Raw genomic sequence first — 11,726 nt, 5'->3', positions numbered from 1 at the left:
CTGAACTGCACTGCTGCAGGGAGCTGAAGACATATACACCTACTCCTAAAGTTACTTTTCTACATAAGCATTTATAGTAGATGCCACAGGGATAATCTATGACAGCCAACAGGGAGGGGGAGCAAATCTCACAAGGAGGCAGAGTACCAAAAACACCCCAAACCTGCTTTTATGTATTGCCTCTATGGGAAACTAGTGGATTTTGCAATACCTGTTTAATGCTTGTGAATGAGCAAGTTGACAAGGGATATGCCACTGACCCAGAAAATGACATGAGAGACCACAGTTCCTCATATGCCAGTGATGATATTAGGAGTCTGATTACCAGTCCAAGTCACTATGCAGCCACATTGTGCCATAGCTTCAGTACTAGGTGCTTTAAAACTTTAGCCAGCCAACCAGTTATCCATAACTGCTGGGAGACCTGTCTTCCCATTTTTTTCATGGATGAGGGCATAAGAGGGAAAACAGGTGTGCAAGGTGAAACACTGCACTGATGCACAGGAGGTCAAAGTTCAATTCAAGCTCTGCCACAAACTATTTGACACAGGACAAGTTAATCCCTGCACCCTGGTTCTTCCTTTCCATCTTTTTTTTGCCTAACCTTGCTTGTGTTGAATGTATTAACCTTAGGACTGGGTCTATCCTGTTACATGTACAGAGCCTACTCAGTGAGGGGCCCCAATCTCATTAAGGTTTTTAAATGCCACCACTGTATATAGTTATGTCTTACCTTGCATTGGGAGTGAGACTGCGCAGGACATGTGTGAGAGAGCTCAATGCCAAGGACCCTGATTGCTGCACCAAGAGTGAGTTTTCATAGGATGTTTCTTCCAGATAGGGACTGTATGTGGTCGTTTCATACCAAAGCCAGTTATAGAGGCTTTGTTTGGCCTGATCCCACACTGGAGAGGCAGAAAAGGAAAAGGAGAGTAGAGAGCATTGGGGGACTTAGTTTCTCCCAAGCATAAAATGCAAGCCACCTGAAGGCGCCTGCATAGTCTTTGGAAGTTATTACTTATACCATGCAATATATTCACCCAGCCATTTATAGTCAGAACAAGACACAATCCCAACACTAATTTACACACAGCTTCAAGCACAAGCGTTAGGCAGTGCCAGGTCAAACAACCGGGTGTTCCGAGTTTGTGGTGCAGAGAAGCAGAAGTTTTCTACTGCTAATTTGACAGCAAGCAGACAGGCAGCTAGCTTTGTATGTACAGCCTTGTCACAGGAAGGCTCTGCTATGCTACTAAAACACCAATTCCACCAAGTCTATTGTGTGAAGCTAAGGACAGAGATAAAGCAACAAAAGCCATTTTCAAAGTGCACTTAATGCCAGAAGGGATCTTTTTCTTTTGAAAGACACAGAAAGGCTGTGGAGGACTCACTGAGTGGAGCGTTGATGTGATCAATGGAGGCAATGAGGTAGACGCTGGGCAGGGAGGATAACTGGGCAAGAATTTGTTGGCTTTTGTCTCCTCTCAACATCTGGCTGTCCAAGTTATGGATGAGGAGATAGAGCTCCAAGGAAGAATCTACAAGGGGAAAAACAGAAAGGGAGCAGTCACAGTAAGGAGGCAGAAATAAAGAGCTGCTTCTTCCCCACTGTAGCTTGAGAAGAATCCAACTTAGTCAAATCCTACATACTGTTTTTCTCTAAGAAAGGGCTTCCTCACATTAGAGGTGAGTGCCAGTCATGCTGTATTTCAGACTATCTGTACTGCATTAGGCAAGCACCTTGCACCGTAACTCTCATCACCACTACAGCTGTTGCTGCCAACTCAGGCTTTACTTTCATGACCTTCCTTTCTCTTTGCCAAAAGTTTCTTCTGGACTAAAGATTTTCACATCTTCTAGTTCTAAGTGTAGTGCGCAGGTTTGTTATTACCCTGAAATAGAATAGTTTTCTGATAAGCATGCTGTTAGGTTTACAATAATTTAGAGTATTAAGAAGTATTAGCTTTACAGCTGAATACAAGGCATGACCTGTGGCCTAGCAATGCAGCTGACCACAAGGCAGATTGATAGCCAAGCCTTTGCTTGTGTCAAGTAATCATTTTAACTGTATTAAGCATTTTTTGAGTTAAAAAGTGGATCTGTGTCTGTGTGCTAAAAAATCAGCTACAGCAAGAAGTAAGATAAGACAGGGAAACCATTGTTCTGGGTGCACTGGTTGTGTCCTTGAGAAGTATCTACTACTGTGTAAGGTTTTGCTAACATATTATAATGTTACTGTTACTTAACTTTTAGCTTTTAAAAAAGTGCTAGTTCAGCTTAATAGAAATATGCTGTTACAAAGATTTGAAAAGCACCGCCCAAGTATTGCTTTTTTTGTTAACCATAAAAGAAAAAAAACCCCCCCCCGGGGGGGGGGGGGGGGGGGGGCATTTTGCCTTTTGCTGGCTTTATGGTCTTTGCTCGAGCAAATAAACAGCTGTCTTTCTTTACCCTCGTTGTCTGTCAATCAAATTACAGCTAGACAACAAACCTTAGGGAGGTTTCTCCCACCACATAAGCCTCAATATGGCTTGATTTCATCTTAGCTGTATACATTGGACCTAAACTCCCTCCTGCTTTTAAGTTATGCACGCAAGATAAATTTCAAACAATGAAAATACAATTTCTTTTTGTGATGTGATCCAAAGCCTACTGAGGTTTCTTCCATCAAACCCTTTAAGAAGTAACTGTGGCTTCTTGGCATAGAGAAGGCAAAGGGTGAATTTTAAATCTTCAAAACTTCACTTGCTGCTAATCTTCCTAATGGAACAGCTATGTGGTGAGTTGTGGAGTATCCCTGAAATGGGAACATCAAATTACACACCCAATTTTGTTCATAAAACAATTAGCTGTTTGACTGCCCAGGATGCTGGGAAGTCCACTAACCCATCATTGTGACCAATTAGAGTTTAGTACTCATGAAGTTGTAAGAACAGCTACACATGGTGACAGGCTGCTGGCCAGCCTTTCCCATTCACACTCCCCTTCAATATAGTCACCAGGGTAAAACTACAGGATGGAAATTGAACATTTCAACAACAAAAATAGAAGAGTCATTGTTCCAATGGCAACATGGGGTTCACATGCACACATGTATGTATAACACAAAATATAGCCACTGGTACCTCAGAAAGTATAGGGTACATTGCTAAATGTAGAATTTAGCATGAACTGTGCAATAAGACATATTTAATATTGCTTTTGAACCTGAATTTTCATTTCCTACATTAGAATCACAGGTTTGAAAGGGACCTCAAGGGTCCTCGCACAGATGCAGGATTTGCTATTCCTGAACCATCCCACACAGATGCTTACACCTCACTTTTTCTTGAAAACCTCCAATGAAGGAGATTCCATGATTTCTTAAGGCAGCTTCCACTGTCTTGTGGTTCTGCCAGTTAAAAAGTTTCTCCTGAGACTTCATCTAACTCTGCTTTGCTGACGTCTAAACCCATTGCCTATCATCCTGCCCACTATCACAATGGTGCTTTCATAGCAGGTATTCAGATATTTGAAAACTGTTATCATGTCCCCCTCTTAATCTTCTTTTCTCCCCACTAAACATACCTTGTTCTCTCAGCCTTTTCTCAGAAAAACATTCCAAACCTTTTATCATCTTTGCAACTCATCTTTGGGGAACTTAGTTTCTCTACATCCTTCTTAAAATACTCCAATGGTATGATATTTTCCTGCATCTTGATGACAGTACTTCCATCAGTGTGACCCATAACAACGTTTGCTTTTTGGTCACAGCGCTGGTGTTTTACATTGAGATTCAGATCCACCAAAGCCTCCAGATCCTTCTTGACAGGGCTACTTCCTAGCCTGTTATCTTTCATTATGTGTTTGTACATTTGGTTGTTTTTTCTGAGGCATATCACTGTACCTCTCTCTCCATTTTTTCTCTCTAACCCAGTTCTCTAATTTAATCAAGACCCTTTTGAATTTTAATCCTATTTTCAAGTGTTTCCAAAACCTCCCAATTTTGTACCACCTGCAAACTTGATCAGGATGCTCTATTACCAAATCCAAGTCATTTATAAAAATGTTCAAGGGCACTGGACCCAGAACAGACCCTCTGGAGCCTTACTTGAAACCTCCTGCCATTTTGATATTAATCCATTTACTAAGGGTTACTTGGCCAGTTATGTATTCACCTAACTGCAATACTTTCTAGTCCACATTTCTCCAGTTTACTTATAAGAATGTCACATGAGACTGCATTCAAAGCACTACAGAAGTCAAGGCATACTATATCCACTGCTTTCCTCTGAATCAGCAAGCTGGTTATCCCATCAAAAAATAAAATCATGTTGCTTTGGCACGAGTTGTTCTTAAATACATGTTGGCTGCTACTGATAACCACTTTCTCCTTCAGGCTGTTTAAAAGCTGAACATTTTAAAATTCGCTCTAGTAACTTCCTGTGTGTCAAAGGAAGACTGGTCTATAATTCTATAAAGGTCCTTTTCCTTCTTTTTTAAGAGACAGATACTATGTAAGCCCTTCTCCAGCCCTCTCGGCCTTTACCTGTCATCCATGATTTTGTAAATATCGTTGCTAGTGGTTCTGAGATTTCTCACCTCAAGGTCATTCCTGACAGCCTCACTAGATGTACATGTGGATAAGCAGGAAAAAAGTGGTCTGAGGAACAGAAATTCCAGCAATTGCTCCATCATATTGTGAACTGGAGTTAGGCATGCAGCAAACTTCAGAAGATGAGAGGGCCAAAAAACAGATAGATGTCTCCATCTGCCCCATTCTCCTCCATAGTGCAGTGGCTGAGGAAACCTCATCCCCAGGGCTGTGAAATTCCTGCCTTCTGATCCTGAAGCGTGCTGATCCATGCCACCCTTTCACATCAGGTGTTCAAGACAACTATCATTAATTCTGCATTACTCTAAGGGCTTACAAGCACCAAAGGTACATAACCAGTCCCGTCAGTTTTTATATGGTGACTGAGGATCCAAAACCCTGAATTTGGCAGCAGATGCAAAGCTAGGGAAGAGTTAACATGGCTTTTGGTAGTGACACCTGACACCTCCTCTGGAAGCAGCATCCTGACCTAGCTCTGTTCCTTGCTTCCATGGCGGCACCTCCCTTTACTGAGCACCTGGGGCTCCCCTGCCACACACAACAGCACTTGTACCTCACAGGGTGGTGTGACACTTAAATCATTGACACTTGCGACACTCATTTTTAATGGAAAGGGCTAGAGAAGCTCAAAACCTGTAAGAGTTCTGTTCCTTAAGCCCATTCTTAAACAGATACTTGCTTGATCCTTCTCTTCAGATTTGAACCCAGTATGATGGTCCCACTCTCCCCTCCTCAGCACAGCAAACCCTGCATGACCTCTTGAGTAACTGTCACTTGTGGTACGTGCAGACTGTGGGCTGACCACCCCGATCTACTAATCTCGGTGGGTGCTGGATCAGGCTCTTAAGCAACCATTAAAAACTTCCTTCTCCTACCCACTATAAAAACTTAAGTTTACCATGCTCTGTTCTATGCATGAAACACACAGCTTTTTAGAAATGCAGTCAAAATTTCTCCAACAAAAGTGAATTAAACAGACTTAGTGCTCAACAAAAGAGCAGTAAACTTCAAAGAAGGGTTTAAGACCTTTATTCCTGGGCAGAATGCTCATTTTCTCCTCTCCTTAGCAGCATACCTTTAGTTTACTCTCACCTGCTAAAATCTAAACGCGGGAATACCATATTTGCAGACAACTGACACACACACACTACATTTCACACCCTCCAACAAACACCCCACCCAAAAAGTACTATTTATGTCATGCCTGTTTTTAGAAAACACATAAAACCATAAGACAAGGAACAGAACCACTGGAGTCAATCCAGAGATCACAATAGTGTGTGCATGTGGAAAATGATCAGTGTAATGAGGAAGACACCAGACATTTAAAAGCTTTTCTAATATCAAGCAGAGTCCGAGGTTTGGAATATCTGCTCAGTCACTTTACCTTCTTTAAATTTTTTCATAATGAAGTCTAATTGGTCCAGAGGGCTCCGGAAAGTCCCCACATGGTCCAGCACCTCTTCTGTTATGGAGCTCAGAACCTACAATAGATGAGTGAAAAGTCACTATCATCATGAGGGTTTTCTGATAGTTGTAGCTGTAACCTGTCAAGTCTGTAGAAGTTAGACCTTCACTGCCACCCAGGAGATACCTTGACTCCTACTATCAGTAGCCAATTGCAGTGGAGCTGCATAAGGTGCATACCCCTAAAGCAGTGTTTCTCAACCTGTGAGTCACGACCCAGAAGTGTGTTGCAAGAATATATGAAAGGGTCGTGAGCAAACTTTAAAAATGGATTCTCCTTTAGAGAAAAATGTGGAAAACCATGGCTTTTTCCCTTGCAGGCTGACAGAATTCCAGCCTACAGGGGGCTGCTTGAGGCCCCCCACACACTGGGGGGGCTGGGGACACTGGGTTGGGAGTGGCCAATCTTTACAAATGGGTCCTGGTACAAAAAACAATTGAGAACCACTGTCCTAGCAGCAGCTAAGGTAAGCCACAATTTGCACCAGAGCTACTGACCCATTTTTCACACTGGGCTGTGCTATGTATCACCAGTTTCCTTTATTTCAGTAGGGATCTGCAGTAATGCAGTTCCAATGGCTAGAATCAGAGCAAGATAGAATGGGCAAAACAATAAGAGAATGCTTTTCAAGAAGAGAAAAACAAGGAGAATGCTTTTCAGATGGGAGTCTGTGCTTAGGCACTGAGAAATCTGCCTGCAGTCTATAGGAAATATTTTGTACTGGACCCCCTTGAGCTTTTGTTACACTTACTGATTTCACAGTGATGCTGGGGAAGAAACCATTGACCACAAGGTGAACTGAATCTTGAAGCAAAGAGGTACGAAACTTCTCTAACAAATCTCTCTTTGAGCCCAGTCCATAAAGCAAAATATTGAACCCCAGGCTGCAGGGAAGAAAGCAAATTCATGAAAAAAAAGAAATCAATGATTCAATGATTTAAGACTTACCCATTTCTATTTTCATTATGTAACATAATCCAAATCTTGCCTACTATGTTCTTATAATTCTAAAAAATTATTCAAATTCACCATACAGCCAACAAGCTGTCTCAGTCTGGAGGAGTTTCAGATCAAAATGTCAAAGGCCTGGAAAGTCACTGTTCTACATGAGAAAATTATGCCGTCTAAAAAGAATTATCAGCTTGTAAACTTAGGTCCTCCAAAACACTGCAGACTAACGTACCGATTGCTCATGGAGCCCCTCTTTCAAGCTATTCAGGCATGTTACACTTTGCTTTTCTCGTAAATCACAGCATTTACAGGATAACATATTTAAGCTTACTGGTATACCTGGGCTTGCAGATCCCTGGGATCTCTCTGGAAGGACAGAACAAGCCCAGCTCTACACCTAAAAGGAAGAATGCCCATCACTGAAATAACCAATCATGAGCCACATCCCAAGGTGCTGAGTGCAAATTCCCACAAACTTAAAAAAAACTACATGAGACATCTCTGGACTTGACCCAAACCCTACATTGCCCTCACATACACCTTTATACTCATTTTCTCCCCGTTCTCAGCTTTTCTTCCCATTGGTCCCTATGGCTCTCCTCATCAAGCTGCAATCATGCTGTCCCCTCTGGCTAGAATAAACCCATCACTTCTAACAAACCAAGAAATTTCAACTACCGTTATGCTCTGCATCCCCCTGCAAAGCTTTCTAACAGTGATCTCATCACAGATATCTGCTCCTGTCCTCTACAGAACTATTACCCACCATAGCATGTCTGGGTTAGAATCTGATCAATCTAGGGATAGGATGGGGGTTCTGTCCTCTCTGTAAAGCATCTGTAGCTGCCATCCATATCTTGCAGCTGTCCATAAACCCACATTATTTTTCAGAGAGGAGTATTCATCATATTCTTGGCTACACACACACACACACACACACACACACACCTGTCTACCATGCACAGTGCAAACTGTTGCAGTCTCTCCCAGCCCCAATGCACCTATAAACTGAGAACAGGGATTCATAAGCAGGGTGCCACAGTACTGAGATGTTTTGAGATCCTTTCAAAGATGCTCCATGGTGCCAACATGATTCACAAGATAAACCCAGAGATTTCAAATAAGAATCCATTGTGTTAAAAACATTCTGACCTATTGTGATCTTTCCGAGTCTTCTGCAACAGAAAACCTCCTCTATTGCTTTTCTTTAGTCGAAAAATGAATAACAAAGCTAAAAAACCAACATTTTCCAATGCGTGCCTCAAGTCTAAAGAGGGGCTCCCCAAGTCTAAAAAGGAATGAGAACCACTGTATTGAAGCCTGAAAGCAAAGAAAGGTCACCTCTATAGTGCCACAGCAAACCAATGCTGCAGAAAGTGGTACTGGCAGTTATAGTGACTCTTTGATTTCCTTCCCACCTCCTTAATACTGTTGACCATTTATAAATAACTAATTAATGTCAGACCAGAGGTGCTGGGCACTCAGCTCCCACTGACATCAACAAAAGCTGGGGTTACTGCACCTCCATCAATGTAGCCTGTTCAGCTGACAAAAGGATCAACCAGGCAGAACTTCACTTACAGGAGATATACTGCAAGGACTCAGTCCTACAAAATGAATTCTTCTTAACCTAGGACTTGAGTGCTGAATCAGGGAATAGCTTATTTCCTAGCCCATTATTAAATGATGGGTTGGTTTGCTGGGAACTAATACTCGTCATACTTTTTTTTTTAAGAGAACTCCATTGGATACTTACTGTAAATGCAACATCCATTTGGAAAACAGGGATTCGTACTGTTGACTTAACTCTTTCATTTCAGCACCAAATGTAGGGGGAGCCTTACTCAAGAGGTCACGCAGAGTTTGCTGTGTTGGGGAGGGGAGAATGGGACAGTCATACTGGGTTCAAGTCTGAACAGAAGGATGAAGCAGGTATCTGTTTAAGCATGGGCTCAAGGACCAGAACCCTTACAGATTGTGAGCTTCTCTAGTCCTTTCCATTAAAATGAGTGGTCACAAGTGTCAATGATTTAAGCGTCACATCACCCTGTGAGGTATCAGTGTGACCTAGTAGCCCAGTTTTGCTGATAGGGAAAATAAGGCTGACTAGTCAAGTGACTACATTTACATAGTAAATTCACACCTACCTGGGCATAGAACCAAAATCTATGCTTTAATTGTACTGCTATCCTAGTTCCCCTTCCAACATCTGGGCACACTGGTATTGAACAAGCAGACACATTCAGAGCTCCACAATTCAGTGAAATATAAAGCAGCAAGATGACAACCCTCTTAGTAATGGGCATATCTTGCATCTCAGTCAATGGGCTTTGCATTAATTCATTAGTCACTAAAGGTAGAATGTTTACAAAGCATTACTTTTAGACAGTAAAAATCATTGAGTTTTAAATACAAAGCAGAAAATATCTGTGCAAAGCTCAAAACTACCCTCTGAGAAAGTGCAGTCAAAAATGCAGGAAAAATGTGGAAGGCTGGGTTAAGTTTTTCAGAGGCCTGTCAAAGCATTAATGTTAAAGTTAAGAAGAACAATAATAATTCTAGTAGCAAAACAACTACTGCTATAGCATCAGGTTTACAGACTTAACATCCTCTCTGGTTTTAACATATTTGTTTCCTACTCCCATACAAAAGGAAACTTTACTGGAGAGAAAACCAAGATGTAGCTGTGATATTTCCAATAAATGTAAAGACACTACTGCAAGACTGGAGTTCCTACTGAATAAATGTTATGAAAAACACGTATGATCAGATTATCCAGAGAAACTTGACTGGCAACCCTGACACAAAAGTCTGCTATGTGCTCACGGAGCAGATACATCAGTACTACTAACAGGACACAAGGGAAGCATGCACTGCCAACATCTACCTTGATGCAATGCTTTCAATCCCAAATGAGTATATAATAAAATGGGCCATTCGATGAAAGAGTAAAGCGTAACCAATAGTCAGATGTACATGTCTGGCTACTAGAACAGAACTAATTTCAGACACAGGGGCCACTGAGAAATTGTTAGATGATCATCCTGTGAGCTGCTCCCTACCTGGCTGGGACTGGAACCTGGAGAGGAAAGTGAGACCTATATTTCTACCTCCCTCATTAACATTCTCCTACATTAATATGGAAGGAGTAGGTGGCTTAAAACCAAAAGACAAACAAACAAACAAAAACTCCATCCTCAGAAGGCTGGCTGGTGGCAGACTTCAATACCATTCCCTGTAACCATTGCCCTTCCCCTACGTTCCCAGTTGTGCAACTCTCAGCCTGTTTTCAGTAGGCCTTTTTCCTATAGCTTCTCCATTGTGACTACAACTGGTTCAATTCCATTGGTTGTCAGAAATGCAGCTGTTCAAATGCTGCTAACCCTTTGCCTAGCTTAAGGCTCCTGCCATTATTATCCCTGAGGAAGTTGAGCTGACATTACCAACAGTGGGCAATTTCAAGGAGGAAAGTCTGCAGTGGGAGAGGCCTTAGATTCTGTGGGAAGTCAAACTCCACACCACAACACATACCTGATCTAGTTTCCTGCTATGCAGCTTCTGAAGGGTTCGATCAGAGGTTACAACTCTGGAACTACTGTGGGCTTCAAAGTACTCTTCCACCAGGCTGCTCTGAAGAGGGACAGCAAAAGGTCAGTCTGAAGTCAGCTTTGTGCTTCCTTCCCACCCTGCTCTATCTGTGTCCATAAGGCTAAGCTATTTGGTTAATATACCACTTGACAGCTACACTTGCTTCTCAGCTGAGAGAATGGCAAGCATCCAGAAGAGAAGCAGATTGAGAAAACTGTCTGCATGAAGGCCTTTAGGCTGTTTCCATATGGACCTTTGGCCAAGCCCTTCTACTCAGGTCATCTCTGACTTGAAAGACAGAACCCAGAAAGATGCCTCCTACCAAGCAGAATGAGACAGCAATTGGGAATGGGTGAGATCCGCAGTACAGCACAGGGGCTACACAAGTATCAAGGCAAAGAAGGTGCATGCTTTCTTTTGCTGGGGAACAACTAATTTCTGCTCTGACGCTTAGTGTAATGTCTTTGTAGTGCCTGCAAGCTTCAGAAGCTGAGCACTGAGAAATACAGGCAATCCTCAACTTATGACATTCCGAGTTCCGATGAACACCACTTACAACCTTTCTAAATAGACACCTTGTTTTGAGGTTCCGACACAGGTTTCAACTTTACAATGCTCGATACAGCTAGTAAGAATGGTAAATCTGTTGTGGTGGAAAGGGAGGGGGCAGATTAATGCCCTGGCAGCGAAGGAGGCAAGCGCTGCCCAGCCGGGGGAAGGAGGGGAGAATGAAGGAGCAGCTCATTCAGGGGGCACAGAGATTGGTGTGGGGAGGTGGCTCCCACCGCTGCGTGCCACTGGTCTGTGAGGGCACCGGGGGGGGGTCGTCCCCCCCGATCTGCGTGGGGCTGCACCACGCTACATTCTGCACTGGCACAGCAGTGCTGGAAGCAAGGGCTATGCTCTGCCACCGCTGGCCCAGGCAGGGGGGGAAGAGAAGGGGAGCGCGGCGGCCATGGGATGAAGGGGCAGCTCACTCCAGGCAGGGGCAGAACAGAGCCGCTGTGCTGCTTCTGGATGAGCAGCGCTCAGTGGCAGGAGGGCACAGCCCCTGCTCCCAGCGCTACTGCACCCGCCCGGAGCAAGCCACACCTTCATCCTGCACCCCCTTGCCCCAGCTGGGCC

General features: G+C 43.2%; 1 protein-coding gene across 5 annotated transcripts in view; it reads right to left on the bottom strand.

Annotated features, from left to right (window-relative positions):
- The window catches only part of ORC2 (origin recognition complex subunit 2), a 32,540-nt gene that overhangs the window by 12,757 nt on the left and 8,057 nt on the right, over positions 1-11,726 (bottom strand). For all 5 annotated transcript variants that reach the window (XR_003093685.1, XM_025202223.1, XM_025202221.1 and 2 more), the window contains 6 exons: positions 10,545-10,643; positions 8,770-8,879; positions 6,814-6,946; positions 5,982-6,078; positions 1,392-1,538; positions 734-905 (listed from right to left, as the gene is read on the bottom strand). Coding sequence is in view for 4 of the 5 variants with exons in the window: in XM_025202223.1 (XP_025058008.1) it covers positions 734-905; positions 1,392-1,538; positions 5,982-6,078; positions 6,814-6,946; positions 8,770-8,879; positions 10,545-10,643 (758 nt within the window). In the remaining variant the exon portion in view is untranslated. The remainder of the gene's footprint in view (positions 1-733; positions 906-1,391; positions 1,539-5,981; positions 6,079-6,813; positions 6,947-8,769; positions 8,880-10,544; positions 10,644-11,726) is intronic.

Source organism: Alligator sinensis, unplaced genomic scaffold (genome assembly GCF_000455745.1).
Source record: "Alligator sinensis unplaced genomic scaffold, ASM45574v1 scaffold566_1, whole genome shotgun sequence".
NCBI classification, from domain to species: Eukaryota; Metazoa; Chordata; order Crocodylia; family Alligatoridae; genus Alligator; species Alligator sinensis.
The sequence above is the reverse complement of the archived record's forward strand: the minus strand, read 5'-3'. Positions and strand labels throughout refer to the sequence as shown.